This window comes from Nicotiana tabacum, chromosome 23 (genome assembly GCF_000715075.1).
Source record: "Nicotiana tabacum cultivar K326 chromosome 23, ASM71507v2, whole genome shotgun sequence".
Classification (NCBI taxonomy): Eukaryota; Viridiplantae; Streptophyta; class Magnoliopsida; order Solanales; family Solanaceae; genus Nicotiana; species Nicotiana tabacum.
In genome coordinates this window covers 49576156-49600658 of record NC_134102.1, presented here as the reverse complement: position 1 = coordinate 49600658, position 24503 = coordinate 49576156, and the positions used below count along the sequence as shown (strand labels likewise).

The following is a 24503-nucleotide window of genomic DNA, read 5'->3' as shown; positions in this document are numbered from 1 at the left end:
TAACATATAATATTATATATCTATGCCCGAAAGTAATTATACTAATAGGACTCGTAAAGATAATCACGTAGGATTCCTAACGTGTGGTATATGTCCTAAAACTAATAGGATTATAAGGCTAATATCTAGAATTCCGGTTATGTCCTTTTATTGTGAGTTATTATGCTTAATATTATAAGGTTATTTTTGTAAACCTACATTGTATTCATACTTTTATAATAATACTAGTCTCTATAGACGTGTGTTGCCACATCGTCTATAGAATTATTGTCATTTAGTGGAAACTTTATGTAAGAAATAGTAATATTGTTAACTGCATTAATATTCAGAACATATTTAGTTGAACTATGACATAAAAATTGAAGTAGTAGAAATCTAACTGCATAAATTTTAATTTGCTTTCATTCATGAAATTAATGCCAGAAGGCATGTGCTTGCTCCCTTACTTGGTATAGTTCGTTATTTTTGTATCCTTTTTATCTTTGTTCTCGGCCGAATATGACTGATTTTTAGAAAGACTAGTAAAGATAGAAGTATGTCTCTTTAGTTATTTTTACTATAAATTCCGGAAAGACTTACATATAATAAGTCTCTTGTACATAAAAAACTCATCTATTACTTATTCGAGGGGATAATTTATTTTTTAAAAAGATATAAAACTCCATAACTCTACTGCATGTAAGGACCTTCGAATTCTAAATAATTGGTTCTATGTAAGCTTTTAGGCTGAAGATGAATAATCTAATTATGATTAGTCAAAGCTTTACGTTTTTTGTTTAACTTTTTTCCTTCTTATTTCAGCATATAATGGCTCAATTTTTGTCGGACAACAACAAAATGACAAAAACATTAGATGTTCATTTAATCTCTATAACAATAATGCACAAAAGTTTAATCATATATCTATTCAGAAAGAGACTCTCGTGAGCAACATATAATCCCAAATAGCCATATTATCAAAATAGCGTAAAAATACAAAAAAAATAAAATTGCATTTTGCTGCACATGCTATTTAGTAAGAGAGGTTCCCCTTTTCTTTTTCTTTTTCTTTTTCTTGTCCCCTTCAATCTCAAAATGTTTGCACTTCTTGATTGGATATTGTGATTTGCAATCCTGGTGTTGAAATTTGAATATTTTGGCAAGTGAAGGTTGAGATAAGTTGGCAGATAAGTTTAATAATTTAGACCGAAGTTGAGTTCAATTGCCATTAAACGATAATATTTATTGATAGAAAATAAGAATTAGAGATCGATAGTAAAATATATTTGGCATTGTTCCTACAGAAGGAATCGAAAAATCTTTTCTTGGTTAGCCTCTGGGAAAAAAGAAACAACGATATTGTTTATTATTGGTTTAGCATCATTGCTAATTAAATATGTTGTGTGATGCAAATAATCAAATATAGTTATGCTTATCTTGCACTGTGTGTTAGATAGGGAGAGAAATTAAAAAAAATAACTAAAATTATTGTTCTTCAAGCAAAGACAGAAATTTTTCAATAGCTAGATAATCTCCAACAATAAATAAAAATTAAGAACTTTTGCCAAATCAATCAAATATTACAAGGATAAAAATGAAATAAATCACGAAATACAAAAAGAGGTTAAAACTCCATCCATGCTACTTGATTATATGCATATGTAGCATCTTACGTAAATAAAAAAGAGAGAAAATTATGGACGTGCCTTTCTAATTCAAGTAGGATCAAATTTGTAGGGCCAACATATGTATAGTTTAAATTGAAAAAGAATTTCATCATTAAGTAATTTACAATTAGATTCTTAAATTATATAAATATTTAAGGGCATAAAGGTTAATCAATATTTCGAGTATATTTTAGTCGTTCAATATTTAACATAAATTATTCGTGCTTTTATAATAATATAGATATAGATATCCATAATAGACAATAGATATAGATTTTTATTTGCTTAATTTGAAAGGAAAAATTAGTGGAGAGTTGAGCAAACGTGCGGTGTGTGGGAGAAGCGCGAGTTTGGTGGGACAGTAGGGCAGAAGAGAAGAAATTAGAAAATGTCTTACTCACCAACAGTCTCAAAATCCTCTGAGCCTCTGCAGGCAGCCGCTCTCTTCGGAACTCAACGTCTCTTTGTTTTTCTCACTTTCTTCCTCACACATACACACACTTTCTCAGAGTTTTTTCTTCTCGTTTTATCCGTAGCTACCAACTCTATATCTTTCTCTCTCTCTCTCTCTCTCTCTTTCTTCTATTCTTCATCTTCTACTTCTTCTGTTACTTCTTCTATGGCGACAATGAATCTACCTACAGGACTACACGCCACGGCTAAACCAGCGTCATTGGATCGCCTTTCCTCGGCCAAGAACGTCGGTGATTTGTTCTTCTCCGATTCTCGTCACAGGAAACGAGTGAATACTTGGAATCAAATCATGGCCGTTCAATCACCTGAGCATATTCATGGCGTTAATAACAATGTTTATGCCAATTATGTTAATTTCAATGTACCATCTGTAAGTTTCTTCAGCTCTTTATTGACGAATGATTAATGACCTGGACTTTTGTTTATTCCTTATTCTTTCTATTTTACATGTGAAGCACTATAGTTCTCCCCTTTGCCGTTTGTTAAAGTTGCCCCCTTGCATGAAATACTTCCCGGCTAGTGCAGGACAGGGGAGGGCGGCGTATATCTTATGGAGCATTTATCTTGCATTTGAACCAGGAGGCTGTTTCCGTGCCTCCTACTCTTTCCTACAGTTCACCAAAGAAGCAACGTCAACGCTAGTGGTGGAGCCTAAAATTCTAACAAGCGGATTCAGAAACCATTACACTAAAAAGTTTTCTTTATATAAAGGGGATATATATAAAACTATTTTTTAAACCTATATATGCAGTACAACCAGCGAAGGGGATTCAGTTGAACCCCCTTCACCATACATAGCTCCGCCACTGGTCAAGGCTGACCCTCTAAACCAAGTGCAATAGAATAGATGCGGAAGTATGTGAATTTTAATTGGCAGGAATGAAAGTCATTCTTGAGAAAATGCATCCCCTTAATTTTACTCTAGCTAAACTTTTAAGTAAATGGAGGGATGTGAATTCCTCTAGATTATCTAGCAATTGGTGCTAGTCTAGTGTACTCTGTTAGCTTATTTATTACACTTGACTTTCATTCATGAACTGGTCCTATGCTTGTGATTTATCTGAAAGCAAATATAAAGATCCTCCAAATGCAGAGTGGTCTCCATGAGTTTGCTTTACATTGTGATTCATTGCATGTATTCCGTCGTAGTAGTATCTCCAAAAGCAGGATTACGTCATTGAGCCATTAATAATAATTTCTGAAGGTCTTGAGAATCTGACGGAATCTTGTTAAAGTATCACTAGACTCCCATATGAACTGTTGATGCTGAATTTAATTGGAAGAATTGCAAACCATGTTGCCTCATGGTGCATTTTTTTCTAGATATCTCAGAGAAGGGCAAAAAGAGGAACATATGAAAAGAGAGCAAAGAAATTCAAACCATTTCCTTCTAGTGAAGAGCTTAGTGCCTCTGACACTTTGTGCATGCCTTTTCGAATGTTTTCAAGTTTAATAGATGTTTTTTAATTTGAGCAAAATGAGCACCATTTGTTTCCTGTAACAGTAAATATATACTTTGAACATTCTAATGTGTTATTTGTCCTTAAAAGCAAGTTATGATAATTTTGTCCCTTCTGTGGTTCAGTCCAGTGGTTACAGTCTGGGGCAAGAAAGTGTGTATCTGAACTCTCCAAGAAAAACCAAGATAGTTTGCACCATTGGTCCCTCCACAAGCTCACGGGAGATGATATGGAAATTGGCAGAGGCTGGAATGAACGTGGCCCGTCTGAATATGTCACATGGAGACCACGCATCGCATCAGAGAACGATTGACCTTGTTAAAGAATACAATGCTCAATTTGAGGACAAGGTTATAGCAATAATGTTGGACACTAAGGTAATGCTTATTATTAGCTTTATAGCTGCAATTAATAGTTTCTGTTTAAAATGTATGTTTGAGACAGTAATAGCATTGGTCGAAGCACCCGAGGATGTGACCTAGTGATCAATAAAGTGGGTGCAAACCTTGGAGATCAGGTTCAAATCTTGGTAGAGACAAACATCACTAGGTGATTTCTTCCTATAAGCTCAGCTTTATTGGGCAGAATTACCCAGTAGTTGTGTTGGTGGATGATAACAAGTACTCGGAAGCTGGCCCAGTGACTACCGTTGTAAAAAGGAAAGAATATTAATATGATAGGTCTAATATTTTGCCGGTTGGAGTGGTCTACTTGTGTCCAGCACTTTTTGGGTATTCAATTGACCTTCCTTTTTCTATTGTTTGGAGTGTCAATATCATAAGAAAATATGTGTAGCTTCATTGGCTTTTGACCCATTGAGATGACCAAAAAATTTCACCATTTCGATTTTGCTAATCCTTGGGAACACTGTGAGAAGGGTATTGGGGGGGGGGGATGGTGGTGGTGGTGGTGGTAGAGTAATGAAGGTGAAGGGACAAAACATCCTTTTCATATATCAAACAAAAACTTGGGCTCCTTTCCTTTATAAACTAAGTCTGGGATGATTAGATGGTAAAACTGTTTTTCAGGTGATCTATTCTGTGTATGCTGAGGCCTGCCGGACATGTTCCTTAATATTATTTTTCTTATTCTATCAAAGAGAACAGATTGGACACTGGACAATCCTGTCCATTTCTAGTCATTGTAGCTACCACTTATCACTAGCATCACCAGAAAATAGACTTCAAACTTTTGGGTGCATGTGGAACTTGTATGCTGCTGTTCTGTTCGTTTGGTTTTGGGATTCACAATTTTGTAAATGGGTGTGGCAATTTAATTATTTTCAACTGATATGAGAGTCGTTGAACTGAGCTTTTGCTTTATGGCTTTGGGTACTTTTTATAGACCAACAACAACAACAACAAACCTAGTAGTTTCCCACAAGTGGGGTCTTCTGTTGAGATCCATCTTCTGTTGCTTGTTATTTTCATCTTCAATTGTAAAAAATGCCTAATGTTTCTTGTTGTTCTATGAACAAGTTACTGCATCGTGGATAACAATTATCAGTCGCCATTTACAATGTGCATAACCATGTTGTACCATGTGTTTTTTCTCATGCTTGACCTTTGTTTTACTATGAAGATGAAACCTGTCATTCGATGTTGAAAATAAATTGTTTATTTACTGTAAGATGAGATATAAGTTCTAGTATAAACAGGCACTATGCTAACAAGCTCCTTCCATTATATTCTTTGGTTGCCTGTGATATATCTTGTAGGGACCTGAGGTGAGAAGTGGAGATGTGCCCAAACCAATTCTCCTTAAGGAGGGTCAAGAATTCAACTTTACCATTAAAAGAGGAGTCAGCACAGAAGACACCGTTAGTGTAAATTATGATGATTTCATAAATGATGTGGAGGCCGGAGACATACTACTCGTTGATGGTAATTGAATTTCTTTTAATTCATTTTGCTTAGCTAAAACAAAGCTATAGCACAAACAATGTTCTAAAAAGGCAAAACTGGGACTTGCTTCAGGATGAGAAACTTTAAAAAACGCCTTTGGGTGAACGGGGAAGGCACTTGTCTCACCGTGAGCAGTTCGCCTTGTAGGCCCCCCTCCCAAATTCCTTAGTTAGCCCTTGTCTCCTCAATAGCTCTATTTTTTTTTTTCAAAATCTCTATTCATTGATCACGAATCAGAAGTTTAGAACATTGCAACTTGAATGGAGTCTTAATATCTCATATTCTTTGACTGAGAACACCATGAGGAGAGTTTCAAATGGAACCTTTCATATGAAAGTTTTCATGTCTTAACTTTTCTTAGTCTTCACTAGTCAGTTCTCCATATTTTTCTCTTCAAATCTTGCTTTTCTACTCTATGGTTGATAACAATATTGTCATTTTTGTGTTCATGAGATATGGTACTTATTTATTTTATAGTAAGTGTTAATGAGTAACAACCTACAACTAATTATATTCAAAATATTACTTTTCTGTAATGAGTAATGATTTATACTATTTTACTACAGTGAGTTGTTTCTTAGTTTATTAACTAGTTGGAGCACACTATTGGAATTTGATTATGTAATTGTGAATAATTCTTCCAAGACTAAATATCATTTTCTGATTATTTTCATCTCAAACGTAAATTCAATAATGAGAAGAGTAGTCTTTGGATCCAGATTTGCTATCAATTTTTTCTGTCTCTTGGAAAAAAACTTTTAGACCCATAAAATATCAAATACGTGCTCTGCTTCATCCAGGTGGGATGATGTCATTAGCTGTGAAATCGAAAGCCAGCGATATAGTGAAATGTGAAGTTATTGATGGAGGAGAACTGAAATCGAGACGGCATCTAAATGTAAGAGGAAAAAGTGCCACCCTGCCTTCAATAACAGGTTATTCAATTTCTGGACCCCTACCTCCCTACAATATTTTGCTTACTCAGTTGTTCTTCTAAGATCACGTGTTAGCTTGATTTTTTTTGTAACTTATACAGAGAAAGACTGGGATGATATTAAGTTTGGTGTGGACAATCAAGTCGACTTCTACGCCGTTTCTTTTGTGAAGGATGCTAAGGTGGTCCATGAATTGAAAGATTACCTGAAAAGTAAAGTGTCTGCTACCCATTATGTTTTTTTTTTGTTTGGGATAAGATCTTCTGCCTATTATGTTTATAGGGATGCAACCTTGTCATAGCTTTTCATGGTTAATGTCTGTTTGTTTAAGTTGGAAGAGCTATTCTGCAGGCTGTAATGTAGATATTCATGTTATTGTAAAGATTGAAAGTGCAGACTCTATTCCAAATCTCCACTCGATCATTTCCGCTTCTGATGGGGTTAGTTCAATCTTTTGAAAATGTTGTCTAATTAATTTACTTCAGTAATCACTCATGCTATTTTTGCTATGTTAGTGTGTGTGTGTGTGTATGCGTGTGTGTAGGGTAAGGCTCCGTAAAGAAAAAAATAGCAGTATCAATGGTGTCTTGCTTTTATTTATCGAGTAAAGGATGATGCAGTGAAGATGTTGGTGAAAATTAAAATGAATTCTCAAGATATGGTGAGCCCTTTTACAGAAATGTGAGGAGCAAAGAACACATACAATAGGGTGCATCAGTAGTCACTCTATGATAATCAACTTGCTAGAATTATGTAAACCCGAAAAAAAGTGAAGTTAAACATTCGACAGACTTGCGCACTAAAAATTCTGAGCGTTTTAATCTTTTTCTTCCTTAGACATCCACATCCCATCAGAACAGTAAACCATGTACAATGAGAAAAGGATTGCTTCATGCTATGATGAACAGTATATGAAAGGTTCATGTGGAACTGTTGAGCTTCATTTGGATGGAAGGAAGCAGAAGAAAAGGAGAAGAAACAAGTGACAGTACTAGCTTTCAAAAGCTTCGGCATTCCTTATTTTAACTAGTTTGGCTGTTGAAGGCTGCGAGAAGCCTTAGATTGTCATCAATCCTTCTCCATAGTATTTTATACATCTAGGCAATATCTTGGCTGTAAGGTTTTCGATGGATGCCTATCAGGAATCTTTCCTGGAAACTTTGTAGGACTTTTTAATAGCAACACTTGACTTCTGATTTGCTTTCTTGTAATACGCGTGTTTTGGAAGTTTTTGGCTGCAGTAGAAATTATTAATAGGAGACGTAGGAAAGCTGTAAAAATATAGTTGTAGTCTTATGAAGAAGGGATGGTCAATCTTCTTGTGTAGTTCTTGTTGCTTCCCCAGAACGCTCTTCGTACTAATGGGTGGTGTCTCAAAGCTTATTGACAATTCTACTGGTGAAGCAGTTGTTTAATTTAGCAATATCAAGCTGCCCGTCTAAGCCAAAGTACTCCTATTACAGAAATTTGATCTTTTAACTGATAATAGCAATTACTTTAACATCTTCTTGGATATTTTTCTTATGTTATGCAACTGTTGATAGGCAATGGTGGCCCGTGGTGATCTTGGGGCTGAGCTTCCAATTGAGGAAGTCCCATTGCTTCAGGTAATTTCAATGCTGATGCATAGAGCTTCTTTCATGATCCTTTTAATAGCTTACTACCTCTGTTATTAAGAACGGAGAGGGTGGGATCTTTAGAATACCATCTCTTGCTAGAAAAAGCTTATACGTTCCAATTTTCATCACTAACCACACCATCTTGGTTAATTTGGGTTGCCAAATTTATGTGATAAAACTAATCTATAGAAGAGATGCGGGTAATGGGTGAATATATTTGTTTAGTATTAATGTTGAATTTCACAATTTTTGTGTTACTATATTCCCATGGCAGGTTAACCAGCATGTTCAAAAGATATATTCCCCTGGCAACTGAACTAGACTGTTTTAATATGTTGCACAATTGCATAGGTTTGCGATCAAAACTCCTAGTAATTCAAGTGGAGAAACACTGCACTGCCGCTTATGAAATATATTCATGTTAGTTGACTAACTGAGTTGTGGAGTTTCCAGTTACGTTTGAACTATTTCTGCGCATCACTTTTGTCTACCTTTTTCTCCGATACAGCTGTAATGCCCATCGAAACAACCCTGTCATGTTTTATACAGCCTGTTAACAACCCCACCGGGATGCGTCTGCAGCAACCAAACCCCATCGCAAATATAGCAGAACAATTGTTCAACAAGACTCTTTTTTCATTCTTTCAGTCAGACCACAGTTTACTTTCCAAATACCTTTTATGCCTCTTTTCCTAACTTGGGTGTTGTGTGGTGTTATCATACTCTTGTCAAAGGTTAGTGACTTATCGTCAATTTTGGTCGCAAGGGAATGATTATTCTATTTCTGATGTAATTGGAAGAAACCAACAGAAAAATGTTTGCAAGTTTAGGAAGTCATTGTTTCTATTTCTTAACATAATCAATTTTATTTTTCTTTGTTAAAATCAATTTTAAGTGGTAGAATTACTGAAACAGGATTTACAGACCACTGAACTGCATTCCTTATAGCCACAGTCAATGATCTTTTCTATTGGAGATATTCCTACCTCTCCAAACCTTTACTATCTTTCCAAAGCCCCTTTCTTGCTGCAAGTATAATGATTAGACGAAGAAGAGGCCGTCAGACCAGAAAGAAAGCTACCCTTTGAAGCTAGATTGAGATTTAGGTAATGGGCCCTCGTATCTTACTTTAGGAACTTAGTGAGAACTAAAATTGCTATTGCATGTATCTACAGGAAGACATTATTAGAAGGTGTCGGAGCATGCAAAAAGCTGTAATAGTAGCGACGAACATGCTCGAAAGCATGATTGATCACCCAACCCCAACAAGGGCAGAAGTCTCAGACATTTCCATTGCAGTACGTGAAGGCGCTGATGCTGTAATGCTTTCAGGCGAAACCGCCCATGGGAAGTTAGTGTTGTTCTAGACACAGACTATTCCACATGCCTTCCCTATTTTCCGCTATCTGTCTTGGTTTCTATGACTGCTTTTCTACTATTTGCTTAAATTGATATCAGGTTTCTCTGCATGCATATTTGTTTTTATATCTCTGCATTGACTATTTTTCTATTATGGATGGCCAGATCCTCATGGTTATGTTCTTTTCTAGTATTCCCTTTCTTATGCCACTCCGTTTTCTTTTTCCTCCTTGGCTAATTCTGGAGTTATCAAATTGTCATGATGTATTCTCACTTGAGTTTGCAATGAGAATTTTTTTCTTTACTTTGCGTTTCCATTTGTCATACTATGTGTTATTCATTTTGTAAATATTGTACCATCTATTTCCATAAATGCATTAGGTATCCACTGAAGGCAGTTAAGGTGATGCATATTGTGGCATTAAGGACTGAGTCTAGCCTACAGAAAAGCACTAGTTCTCCTAGTCAATCTGCCGCCTATAAGGTACATATGCGGTGTATGTATAATATGTAATATTGGATCTTTATCTATTTTTGTGCTATGAAGTCAATTCTTTTCAGCTAGCCAGATTTTTTATTTCCCATATTGTCCAACCAGAAAACCACATTGATCTTTAATTGTTAAGTAAAATGCTTAATCTATTCACTATATTTTGCAGAGCCATATGGGTGAAATGTTTGCCTTCCACTCTTCTTCAATGGCTAATACCCTTAGCACTCCCATCATTGTCTTCACAAGAACTGGGTCCATGGCAATAATTTTAAGTCATAATCGGCCTTCATCAACAGTTTTTGCCTTCACAAACAAGTAAGTCCCCTTAAAGAAGTGCTATTACCTTTATTAATATTGTATCTTGATATATTTCAATGAGATCACTAATATTATTGTATCTCAAGGTGATTCGAATCATTTCACACTGTTTAAATGTTGAAGGAAGTTTTCAGTACTTAAATTTTGAGACTTGTCTTTGTGGAAGTTAGTTGGTTTTTAATTATTTTCTTGACAATCTTAGGATCTTATTGATTAATTTACCTTAAGTAAACTTGTGTTTATTTACTTCCCCATTCTGAAATAGTTCCAAAGCTTTTGACTGTGCCTATAATCAGGCTGTTCTCTGCCATGTCCCCTGTTTTATTTTGGAGTTTGCAACTCTGTTTGACATGTTGAGAAGACGATCTCTGAAGAAAAAGTTCATAATTGGAACAAAATATTTGGAGGGGTCAGTATTTTCAACATGGGAGGTGAAGAAATCTTGATGCAGATTCTTAATTTTGTCCTACCATGTGTATTTCTCATCTCTCTCTCTCTCTCTCTCTCATATACTCATCTGTGTGTATTGTTTTATGTACATTTATATATGTATGTGTTGACACGGGGCGTGCATTTATCTTTTTGTGCCAGTGAAAGGGTGAAGCAGCGTCTGGCTCTGTATCATGGTGTCGTGCCTATATATATGAAGTTTTCAAGTGACGCAGAGGAGACCTTTTCTCGAGCTATCAAGCTTTTGTTGGTTAGTGATCATTCCTTTTCTTTTTAATGCTGTATTTCCCTCAGCATTTCTTGTTCGGGGGTGCTCCATGTACACAAGGGTAATCTTTTTGTTTCCTGCATCCTGTAGAGCAAAAGCTTAGTGAAGGATGGGCAATATGTCACTCTTGTCCAAAGTGGAGCACAACCAATCTGGCGAAGACATTCTACTCACCATATACAAGTCCGTAAGGTCCAAAGTTGATACGTGTAGCAACCATTTATTTTTGTGTAATCACGTCGAGTGGTAAACATCTAGGATACAGTTTTTCAAAGTTTCTTGTATACAGTTGCCTTTTTTCCCCCCCTTCTTAAGTTGTTCCTTATTTGATGAAACTGGAGAAGTCTTCTTAAAACTTCAATTCTAGACACAGATGTTTCTGTAATTGGCATTGTTGTACTATATGAACTTTCTGGCAGATGGAAGCTTAAGTTTTGTTAACTGCGTGTAGCATCATTGGAAATTTATTTATCTGCTTTAGCCATGTGTGCAGTTGTCTTTATCACAGCTCCCTTTTGGATATGTCCTGGTGCATCAGAACTCAAAAACAATTCATCAGGATCACAGGCAAAGCAAAACAGAACTATTTAAAGGTTTTATATTGACACGGTTCCTCTGTACGTTGGTTAATTTTTATTCCAAAAGCTGAATTCTTGACTGTTCCTCAGAACTCGTTGGCTATTGAAATTTTTCTTGATGTAAAAACTGGTTAATGTTACACTTGTCCATATCAATGCAATTTGTGCTTTTAAGATGGATACTGGTTGTTCTGACCCTGACTTATCGAATTGGGGGATGGAGAATGTCACAACAACCTGCGAAATATTGGAAATTCAACTCATTTTGCTATTGAACTCCCAAATGCTTGTACAACTAATATGACGGAACCAACAAAATGTTAGTTAATTCTACAACTAATATGACAGAGCCAACAAAGTTACTAGCACTAAAACCAATCCATAACTCTCCATCTGTAGAAAGAGTTGAGGAGGCGAAGTTCTTCCTCTTATTTATTTAGTTCTGGCAACATACGCCTAAAAGTATGACAATTATTAGACTTTACATTTGTCCTCTTCCTTAAGTTGTTGAATCATTTCACCATGCTTTATAGCCTTGTACCACTTAGCACAGGCTATGTAAGCAACTAAATCTAAGATTGTCAAGGCAGCTAAGAGAAAGTAAAACCTGTCCAGATGACCCTTATTAAGATTTGCTGGGATCCATCCAGACATGTTGTCAGTTGTAGAAATTTTCATCACTACGCTCACGAGTAAGCTGCTGACGTAGTTTCCTAGTGATATCGATGTCATGCACAGTGCACTTCCGAAGCTTTTGAGTCCATCCGGTGCTTGTTCATTGAAAAACTCCAATTGGCCTACGTACATGAACACTTCTGAAGCTCCTATCAGAGAGTATTGAGGAATTTGCCATAAGATACTTAGAGAGCTTGAGCCTTGGTCTTTACTAGCATACTTGAGCCTGTAGCACTCCACAATTCCTGCTGATAGCATTGCCATCACAGCTATGACAAGTCCAATACCCATCCGTTGACGTTGAGTTATCCCTACAGCCTCGCCCTTGTGCTTCTTTATCTTTTTCACAAAAGGATCAAGGACTCGGCGGTAGAGGAATATTACAACTGCTACACTCACGATGTCAAAGCTAGACATACTTGCTGCTGGTATCCTGAATTTCCCGATTGTACTTTTCATTGCGTCACCTTGTTCGACGAAGATTGAGGCCATTTGTGTGAAAACTACAGAATAAATTATAGTACATAGCCAAATTGGCAGCAGCCTCAAGATACATTTCACCTCTTCAACTTGTGAAATCGGGCAGAGGCGCCATGGGTTGCGATTGCTCTGCTTCTCATTGGATGTGATCAAAGCTGCTTTATCCAAAAACCTATGTTTAATAAGATCAATTAGAGTATCTCAAATTAATACACGGCCACAAATTAGTAGTTTTAACTCACTTGAAACCTTGGGTGTGGAGCATTTTTCTAGCAGCAGTTGTGGAGCTCTCGTCATATAATGCTGCATCTTCATTCTCTGGAATCTCTACTCCCCACTTGTTGGATGCAGCGATTATAACTTGGGAAAACCTGGTTATAGGGTTGCCACTAGACCTAAATTGCCTATACTTGAGGGTGCCTCCAAGAAAGAGCAACAACGCAGCAAAAGCAGACGCAGCAGATGCCCAAAAACCAAGAGCCCACATCCCGTCATCCTCAAAGTAGTCTAAAATGGTGTTAGAAAAAAGTGAACCAAGGTTCAGGGCCAAGTAGAAGTAGCTGAAGAAGGCCTGTTTGGATTGTTTCTCTCTTGGATCATGCTCATCGAACTGATCAGCTCCAAAGGTAGCAATGTTAGGTTGGTAGCCTCCATATCCTAGACCAATCATGTACACAGAGATGTAGAATAGACTAATCTCCACCGTTGAATGCGCTCCACATAGAGTTGTTCGATCCCCACAACCTTTCGGTTTGAGCAAATAAAGTTGAGACGCCAGTGATAATAGTACTAATCCCTGTTAACAAGTGCATCATTAAGAGCAAGACTGACAAGTATGAACATAAAACTTAGGATAGATATTATCACATAGATGGATACTTACAATCACATAGATGACCTGAAAAATGGCACAACTTTTGAATCTTCCCCAGTAAGAGTCACTAAGAAAAGCACCAACAAGAGAGAAGATGTACACAGTGCCAGTCCATTTGCTCACACTATTAGCAGCCTCAGCATTGTTTTCTTGCATCACTCTTGTCAGGAACAACACCAAATTCACCCCAACACCAAAAAAGGCAAGAGTAGCTAAACCTTGATTTACTGAATAAAATCACAGGGAAAACAAAATCAGATATAGAAATTTAGGTGATCCATTTTATTGCTCAATGATAGGACATTCGTTTATAAGATAGTTGAATCAATCAATCTGTTTACATTCTCCTATTCTCCTACATACATAGTGCGATTATGTAGCTAACTAGGTAAATCAATCAATGATCAAGACCAAGGCTCAACTTTAGCCTCTCAAGTAAAGTAAGATAAAAGAGCATCAGTCTATGAGATAGTTGAATCAAGTAATTTTAGTTATATGGATGTTAAATTATTGGGATTTAGCATGGCTAACTCGGTAAATCGATCAATCTATAACAAGACACACTTGCAGAATGTAGACAACTTTCAACTTTCAACTTTAGCCTCTCCATAAGATAATTAATAGAGCGTCCGTATATGAGATAGTTGAATCAATCAATTTGGTTATATGGATGTTACATGAAGTCTCCTAAATATGTATAGTGGGGTTTAGTGACTAAATCGGTAAATCAATCAATCAATCAATGTCAAGACACAGTTGTGAAAATGTGGAGAACTTTCAACTTTAGCCTCTCAAGTAAGATGGAAAGACCACCACAAGTTGTGGCAAAGTATTTCTACTAGGTTTGATAATTTGGTCACTTCAATAGACCTATCATTTCTTTCCTTTCCAATCAATTCTTGTCAAAGTGATATTCACAATGCGTTTTACTGTTTTAGATTTATAGTTGCAATTAGTGACAATTGTGCACCTACAAAGGTAGTTAACACTTACAAAGGTAGTTAACCATGACATACGGATATTCCTATAGCATTCAGGGGTCGTTTGGTGGGGTGTATAAGAATAGTACTGAATATGGTGTATTAGTAATTTGGGATTAGTAATGCTGTGATTAGTTATGCTGAGATTATTTCTTATCGATTGTTTGATTTGGTGTATTAATGGTTTTGAAAGCGCAATTTTGTCTTTATACATGCTTATCTATGTATTAAAAATTATGGTATTGCTAATGCCATGAAACACTATGTATAAGAATAGTACTGAATATGGTGTATAACTAATACAAATATTAGTTATCATAAGTTGAAAAATATTACTCCCTCCGGTCCACTTTAAGTGATTTTTTGACTTTTTTTTTGTGGTCCACAATATTTGATTTTTTCAAATATCTAGAAAGAATTAACTTCTTTTTTTCAAAGTTGCCCATGGAATAAAGAGCATAGGAGTATTTGTTGTATTTCCAATGAACAAATTAAGGTTAATATGGTCAATTACATTGTTAATTAAAGCTAAAAGATGAATTTTTTAAAATGTGTGAAAACAACCAAAAAATTAGTTAAAGTGGACCAGAGGGAGTACCACACAAGAGATTAATAATAACAAAGCTAATACACGTATTATTTTCCCTAATATATCCTACCAAACGACCCCTTAGACCGCTCAATAGTGGAAGGTGATCTTTTTCTATGCCATGTTGTGGAAAGAAATAAAATAATTTTGCTTCCTCTTTAAACCAAGCCACTACCTAAGCAAGCACTCAAATGTCAAAACTTGCCAACACTATGTCCTAATGTCAAAACTTACCAATACACTATGCCCTAATGTCAAAACTTGCCAACACTATGCCCTTTTTGCCAATTTTGTGCATGAGAAGAACTCCAATCATTAATTATTTTGCCTTGATAGATCTTATGTAACCTATTTGTCATCTTATTTTTTCTAACAAAATAAAGCACCCTTATAATTAAGGCATGCATAATGACTTTAATTTTGTTGTTGTTGTTGTTATTATTGTTTATATGCAATAAATCTTTCCATGCTCCATTCGACATGTTTTCCTTCTTCTTCTCCTAATAGTAGAATGACCAATCAAGGCATGCAAAAATCCTCCCTTCCGGACTTGTCACTACATTCTCAATTAACGAAGGTATGACCAATCAAGAAATGTGATAAGAACACTGATATGCCTTTCTACCTTTAATACGTCATTCTTGTACGTACTACGCCAATGACCAATCATAAAACGTGATAAGAACACTTACATTTGCCGATACACCTTTCAGACTTTTAATACGTCATCCTTCTATGTACTAGGCCAATGACCAATCATAAAACAGAACACTGATATTCATACACGCGCCTTTCAATTTATAATATGTCATCCTTCTATTAGGCCAATTAATGCATAAGATCGAATAGAATCCGAATTCTATATCCACGCATACCATGTGTTTTTCTCCTGCAGCTTACATAGTTGTAGTAAGTTGACACCAAACTTAATTTATACCGCATCTTGTTATATATAAATATATATATATATATGCATTTCCATTTTGGTTTCCTTCAACTTTTGTGAAATTCATAAAACTTATCATCCTACATCCCTCGACACATCCATCCTCAATATCTCATAGCAAACAAACTTACAATCATGATCTCTGAATACAATCATCTGATCAAATAATTATTTTGGAAAAAATGAAAACACACACAAAAACAAAAATTAGGATAAGCAAATCCTGGTCAATAATATGGGGGGGCACCAAGAACAAAATTTTGTCATTATATGACGTGGCACCTAGAATCGCATGAATATATTTACGTGTCAGAAAAGTCTTTTCTATTACTGCATGCATGCTTTTGTCACACCCCCTCATTTTTTCTCTCTCTCTTCTTCCACAGAGTTTTTGCTATTACTGCCAAATTCATATCACAAAAGTACAGAGAAACTGGAAGTTTTTTCTCTGATCTCTCTCAACCCCCTCCCCCAACCAAACCCAAGCCCATAATACGTACAAGTTTATATACGTATATATCTAGCTGTCAAAATGAGAGAACCCTCTTGTGACACGTGTCGACTTTGCACTTTTGAACTTTTGTCATATTCCAGTTTCCTTGCATATGATAGCTGGCTTCATTTATTAACTCACAATTTCCCAGAGTTATCAACCTTTATTTAAAACTTTTATTTGTTTACACTAAAATAGAAAAGAAAAATAAATCTTGAAGAAGTTGGCAACTCTAAGAAGACCACCTTTTCCACACGCCAAGTAATAAACAAAGGGAAAAATTAAAAATAAGTCAGTGAAGTCAGAGAAATTAATACTATATACAAAGTGTGACATAATCTTAAAATTTTATAAGGTGGGAAACGCTATATATATAAAATATAAAAGAAAGATAAGCAGAGTGTAATATCAGTTTTTCTTCCTTCTTTTTCCATATATTACTCAAGATAAAACTGTTGTTTTTGTGTAAAAGAAGAAAAAGCTTACAGAGAAGTATAATTCCAGCCTTCCATGTCCCAGTTTTTCCTCTGATTGCAGGCATTCCATGAAAATCAACAGTTCCATCATTAGTGCACTCTTCTTCTTCTCCTTTCAGCTTCACCTGATGATTAGTGAAATACGCTAGGTGATCATTCTCTTTCACTTTCTTGAAAAAATATACTATAATAGAAAAGGAAAATGTGTTCTCTTTGCATGAGAAGATTATAAAGATAGAAATCTAATGCTTTTTAATTCTTGTTACTTTACTTTGTGTCTTATAGAGAATTAAAAAGATAGGTGAATGGTTGGCACTAGGAATAAGGAAGAGAGCTAATTAACGTTAATTCTTGATTTTATAACTAATTAATACTCTTGATCAAGAGAAAGAAAGTAAGTAGATGATGAGTAAAAAATTACCTCTTTGGAGAGTTCCAAGCAAGCCATTGATGATGACTTCAAATTTATGGGAAAGGGGACAAGTGAGTGTTTTGATGGTGGAAATGAAGAAAGCAAACAAGGAGGTTGAGTGTAAATGAAAGTGAGTAATTTGTATTTATAGAGGTTTGAGAGACTTAATTAGTAACTGGACGGTGGAGATCATTGGAGGAAAAAGCCAAATGAGAGAGATCTAATGGTAGTAATATGACCCAATTTTCATAAGGATTTAAATTGTATATACTAATAATTATAAAGATTCTTTTATACTGTCAAAAAAAAATTTAAATTGTGATAGCAAATAAGAAAGAATTACTCAAGTAATAAGCATCATCCACTTCAAACTCTAAAGTTGCGGGTTCAAATCACCAAGAGAACAAAGTAAAGAGTTCTTGGGGATGAATTAAAAAAAAAAAAATTTTGTGATATTATTTATTATTTTATCAATTACACAAAATATTTAATAATAAATTTACCCGTAATTATTAAATAAGTGAAATAAGTGACTTGAATATGTAAATATTATTAACACATAGGAGTGAGCTTAATTTGTTTTTTGGGAGTGAGCTTAATTTTGATGGTGATATAAGTACCATACATGAAACCTAATATTGAGGGTCCCTTACTATGTCCGTCTTGTCTCTCAAATTGCTTTGATTTTGACACATGAAACATTCATTTTAATGCTTTGTTGAAAGACTTGACAACCTAAGTTTAAAAGTGGAACTTACCTTTAAAATTGGATGCTTTAAATAATTAAGCATCATGCATAATTAAGAGCCCGTTTGGACATATTAAATTTTTTTTTTTTTTTCAATAAATTTTATTTATTTTCGAAATCAACGTTTGTTTATAAAATTTCTAATTTTCACTTGAAGATGCATTTTGAAAATTTTCAAAAATTTGAAAAACTCCAAAAAGCTGTTTTTTAAAATTTTCACTCAAATCACTCGCAAAACTTCAAAAACAATCCAAAATTATATTCATGTCCAAACACAACTCTAAATTTCAAATACCATTTTCACTTAAAAAATATTTTCTCCTATTTTGGAATTTTACAATTCTTATGTCCAAACGCCCACTTAGTCTTTTCTTTCCTTTTACTTCCGCTTTGAAGTATTGTGGATATTTAAACCTAAGATCTTACAACTTAATTACTAATTGTGTGGTGGGAATACTGAAATAATATCCCATCTGTTCTTCAATTGCTATTTCTCGAAGACTTGCCTGGTAATCCTAGGAATTAGAGTGATTATAACTGAAGTACATGTAATTTGGAAGAAAATAACAAGGAAGATCAAAGGGAAAATATGTAGAAAGTTTACTTTGGCAATTTTGGCAGCATTGGTATATAGAATATCGAAAGCCAGAAATGAAGCTTTGTGGAATCAGAGAATACCATGCCCTGCTACAGTGTGTGAGCAGATAAACCAAGAATGCAAGATTCGAGTAAGTGCACAACATACCAGAAGAGAGAGTAAGAAAGGTAGAGAATAGATAGAAAATTTGTATAGAACATTTGATAAGTTAATTATGTGTCTTTTATTTTGATGATTTAACAAACGTCATAAGAGAACCAGATAGGGAACCTGATACAATTGGTTCATCTACGTTCAGAGCAACAAGTCAAATGTCTTGTACAAGTCTCAATGAAATCAGATAAGGGAATAACAGAGGGAACATATAGAGATCAGTTCCTCCGATTACAGTACAAGTCAACTCTAACAACTGTTAAAGTTGTTGCACTCCACACGCAACAGTACATCAACACTGTTGAAGCATGCTATGTACCGGACACTCCCTTACATTATCTTTGATGACCTCACTTATATATTACCAACATGAGGCAAGAGATTCAACACATTTGCAAAACCTAAATATTAATTACTCTCAAGTGTGTAACTGCCTTCATTCTCCCAAAGACAATGAAGAACAAAACAGCAACATAACAAAGGACCAGATCCCATCATCGATTACATCGTGTGTCCTTTAGTATTATTGTGTCTTTGTTCATGTTATTCACTTGTAATTCCTACTCAGCTTTTTAGAAGCATTTCGTAGGACATCTTGTAAACCATAAACCGTGTGGTTATTTTGACTAGAGTTAATCAAGTGGTTAGCTTTGTAATAGAGTTATTACAAAGAGGCTTTCAATATAGTTATTGTGAGTAGGTGAGGATATAGGCTTGCAAGGAGGGTATAGATATCGAACCGACAGCGGATCTACCCACTTCGCCTGGGGGCGCAGATGCTTCTCTTCCTCCGGGTTCCGGAGATGTAGCAGCTTAGCTTTTAATTTCTTTTCCCAACTTCTGTAGTTGTGTCGTTTTGTCATATTTATTGTAAATAAAAATACCTTTTGCTCAAGAATTGCATGAGTTTTTCTGCGTTCTTTTGTTTGAACATTTATGCAAGTTTTATTCTTTGCGTTCTTTCCTGCTTAAGTGTTTTGCGCAAGTTTTACTGTTTGCGTCTGATTATGCAAGGATTTTGTCACGCCCCAAACTCGGGGAGCGCGACCGGCGCTCAACCGAGTAAACCCGGCTGAGAAAGCCTGTTAGATTTTATTCTACCCAAACTCATTCATGAAATAATAGGAGATGTACTCCATTAATCAAACACTAAAAAGATTTCATTAACAACTTCCTTTTTCATTCCCATTAGCAGCTTCCTTCATAATTTCCAAAATATTAAGACTTTATAGAATTAATGAAAAATATTATTTCCAAATACCAACATATCTAGTTCAGTTTCCAACATCAACCACAACCCACAACCTGTCTACGGAGTCTCTAAGTACAATAGAAGAGTAATATGGAAATGCCGGCAACAAGTCCCTAGCTATACCTCAAAACACAGTATATGAGAAACAAATACATGACCCCGAAATAAAGTGGGGCTCACCAAATCAGCTGAAAAGAGTGTACTGCTATCACTGATCAATGACACCTGCTGTAGAACCACCTGCATCTATTAAAGATGCAGCACCCCCGGCAAAAGGGACGTTAGTACTGTCGAATAGCACTAGTATGTATAGCTAAAAATTCTCTTTCAAAATATATTGCCCATATAAGAAAAGGCAACACATAGAAACAGCAAGTCAAAATCCACAATATCCAAATGTCCCGTTAAAACATAATAATTTTTAAAATATGGACTTCATATACAATTTTTGGTTGGGAGATCATTAGCACCGATATACCATTGTTCACAATACCAATATTCACAATACCAATGTTCACAATAATAGTGTTCACAATACCAATGTTCACAATACTAGTGTTCACAATACCAATGCTACCGTACTTTTAGCACAGAGTCCGATCACGACCCGATCGGCTAGTCTATCTCATTAGAGAATCAACCACAATTACTATCAATTTCAATACCACCGTAAATTTAGTACGGAGTCCGATCACGATCCGATCGGCTAGGCTATCTTATTAGAGAATCAACCACAATTACTGTCAATATCAATACCACCGTAAATTTAGTACGGAGTCCGATCACGACCCGATCGGCTAGGATATCTCATTAGAGAATCAACCACAATAACTGTCAATATCAATACCACCGTAAATTTAATACGGAGTCCGATCACGACCCGATCGGCTAGGCTATCTCATTAGAGAATCAACCATAATTATTGTTAATATCAATACTACCGTAAATTTAGTACGGAGTCCGATCACGACCCGACCGGCTAGGACATCTCATTAGAGACATCAACCCCAATTACTATCATTACCAATACCACCGTAAGTTTAGCACGGAGTCCGATCACGACCCGATCGGCTAGGCTGTCTTATTTGAAGACATCAACCAAAATCTCAATTTCAATTAAGAGGAATAATTTTATCATATCAATCTCATCCTAAATAAGAAGAATAATTCACAAAAATAACATAGGTGTAAATATATTTACCTCATCATCTTTCACATTGTATAGATCTCCACTAGTATTTTTAGTCATTCACAACGACAATATTTCCTTGACTCTTTTGGCCATTCACAAGATTCTTTATTCAAGGCACGATGGCCATATTTGATATTCCACACTTTCATTTCTTCCCTCCCATGTATCATCATCATAAATATCAACATACATATAGTATTCCGGAAATCACAACTTTAAGTTCATTAGAAATGAACAATTTAAGCACAATAGATTTCTTTCCGAGAAATGGAGTAATATAATTGGCAATTGATGTGCAAGTTAAAATCATCAACAAGTATCACACCATTTATTCTTGAAATACTTTTTCCCGAAAAGGATAATACACAATTTTCACTCACGAATATGTAAGAACGCAAAACACATTGGAAATACTCACAAAGCTTAGTATTTGTTAAAATATCCACTTATGGAATGACTTGAGTACGAAATCTTTTAGGAAATTCTATTTTCGAAGTTATTTTAAAACATTTGAGTCGAGGCTCATTTCATAACCTTTCTCACATCATTTCATTTTATTGGCACCATTGGCCATAAGTATAACTTTCACTCTTGCACATTGGCCACACTTTATATCCCAATTCACTTATTTCATTTTCAACCACCTTTATAGGTTATCAAAAATAATACATTTCCAATCCAGACTTTAGGCACACATATGAGCAATTTCAAGTCTTAAGAATATTGAAATTTTCTCACACAATTAGTATACTAGTTCTCATCTAAAACACGACTCAAAGCCACAATATTTTAATATGCAAACCATACTTTGAACATCTATCTTTCGATATAAGGCTCATTCGAAATAAAAAAGTTTATAAGGAATAACCCGGAATATAGAAGTTAGGAATCTTGAGCCAATCATATTTGATCTTACGAAAACATTATGGATATCTATTCTAAGAGAAAAAGTTTAGCCAACATACCTTGCTTTGAGCTTTCCTTAACTTACTACAACGTTCCGAAAATTCTAGCAGTCCCAATCTATTTTGAGACATGCCAAAAATTGAACCATTATTAGGAAGATATTCATGATCTCAACTCATTTGAGCATTTTATCAAACAATAGATGTGCAAATCTAACTACAAGGTTCTTCTACAAGATTTTCTTCACTCCACAACCCAATCTTTACTTATTTGAGATCAACAATCTTCCCACAAACCTTATTAGTACCAGCATGTATAAATAATGCTCTTATACCCAAGAATCATACTCCAAATCAACCATCTTTAACCCAAATTCAAAATTGAAAACTAGGGTATGGAACCTTACCTCTTAGATGAAGATCTTGTGATTAGCTTCCTTGATTCTTGAAGATTGGTGCAAGATTGGATGATTATAATATTAGGTTCCCTCATTCTCTCTCTAAAATGCTCTTACCTCTCTCTAAAACCCTCAGAAAACACCCCAAAATAAGCCCCAAAGCCTATTTATCAAAATGGGCCCGGGTTATGAAAAGAGAAAAATTAACCCTCCGAACTCAGCTATACGGTCGCACAATGGACCGCACAATTGATGTGTGGGTCGCACAATGGTCGCAAAAATCGGTGCCCAGAACTGGGCTGTTCTGGTCCATTCTGCATCCAGTTTGCGGTCGCATAACCATTTTGCGATCGCATAATGGTCGTATAATGGTCGCAGAATCGCATTCTATCAACCTTTGGTAATTCGGTCATAACCTCATGTAGGAATGTCCAAATGACAAACGGTTTAAAGCGTTGGAAACTAGACTCAAAGAGATTTAATTTGATAGGTAATACACCATATAACTCTTCATATCAAGAGAGGTATGCTCGTTTGAAGGTAGGTCTTGTGCGAACTCACTTGAAACTTTATTCTATCATGAAATTTTCAACTTGCCTTAGCCTTGGGGCTCTTCTTAGACCATAAACCATTCTTAGTGCACTTCATACATATATTATCAAGATCAATGGATATCAGTCCCTTTTCTACACACAAAATAATATAATTAACGCACATCAACTTTCTTAATATCGCTTAAGTACTTCGAAATCTTTCCGGGGTGTTACATTCTCCCCCACTTAAGAACATTCGTCCTCGAATGTTTTACAAGTCCCTTCTAAGAATATAGTTACCATCATTTTTCCTCCAACCATTTTACATAAGCACTTATGACCACATCGGTCTTATACATCCTTTCCAAAATTTCAACTTAATTATGGACCTTAAGATTTGGCTATCTTTACAAATTCTTAAAAATTTCGACAGAGTTTCCCCTGTAACTGGGCCTATCCAACTGTCAGAGAATCCCTGAAATCAATCCTAACAATATATCCATTACTCAACAACGCATCACAGTATATATCAACAACACCTATCTCAACATTAGGGCATTACATTAACCAAAGTGGTATCTTTACAGGAAATGTACACATTTAAACCATAATGCATAGAAGGTACGTTTTTGAACCACAACCAATTGGCTCTACAAACAAGTGAGAATATTTCCTTTCCTTAACACTTTCGACCTACGAGGTGATCTCCTGGACTCACACACTTAGCCATTGCACTTGACGGAGACAATCTTAACTTCCGGACTTATCTAACACGGATAGCAAATAGTTGCTACTCATAATCCAATTATCCATTAACATCACCTTCTTAGACATAGACACATGAAATACTGGGTACACGGAGAACAATAATAGGGAAACATCATACTCATAGTTTAGCCTATTTCCTTCAAGATTTCATAAGGCCTATTGTGATTACACATACTTTACCTTTATTAGCAATTCACATAACATATTCATAGAGAAAATCTTTAGAATAACCCGTTCATTTTCTTCAATTCTAAATCTCTACACCAAACACCTAAACTAAAACTTTTGCGACCCCCAACAATTACTCTAAGATGTGCTAGCATGAATATGACCATAAAATTTTATATCCAATATATTTGATCATGGGATGATGTTTCTTCTTTGACATGCTTGAACCTTTAACCTCCCATAGGTTTACTATAATAGGAACAACGAGGTTCGAGATTGGGCTGGAATTATTCAAGAATCCATCAATGTGCCGAGCACGGCATTTCAGGAGGTTATATCCTCAGAGACATGAAGGTTAC

General features: G+C 35.4%; 2 protein-coding genes across 2 annotated transcripts; one reads left to right on the top strand and one right to left on the bottom strand.

The window, feature by feature from the left end:
• Window positions 1-1950: 1950 nt before the first annotated feature.
• On the top strand, window positions 1951-11367 carry LOC107783505 (pyruvate kinase isozyme G, chloroplastic-like). Its single transcript, XM_016604485.2, has 12 exons — window positions 1951-2490; window positions 3706-3957; window positions 5298-5463; window positions 6285-6419; window positions 6521-6631; window positions 6771-6859; window positions 7964-8026; window positions 9214-9389; window positions 9779-9881; window positions 10057-10205; window positions 10800-10908; window positions 11017-11367. Exons 1-12 carry the CDS (start codon window positions 2035-2037, stop codon window positions 11128-11130), a joined length of 1923 nt encoding a protein of 640 aa, XP_016459971.2. The 5' UTR covers window positions 1951-2034; the 3' UTR covers window positions 11131-11367.
• Window positions 11368-11805: 438 nt separating this feature from the next.
• LOC107783506 (protein NRT1/ PTR FAMILY 7.3-like) lies at window positions 11806-17539 on the bottom strand. The gene is made up of 5 exons (XM_016604486.2): window positions 17439-17539; window positions 17028-17142; window positions 13543-13760; window positions 12902-13455; window positions 11806-12831 (listed from the first exon to the last, which is right to left on the bottom strand). The coding sequence occupies exons 1-5, from the start codon at window positions 17463-17465 to the stop codon at window positions 11979-11981; spliced, it is 1767 nt and encodes a 588-aa protein (XP_016459972.2). The 5' UTR covers window positions 17466-17539; the 3' UTR covers window positions 11806-11978.
• Window positions 17540-24503: the final 6964 nt, after the last annotated feature.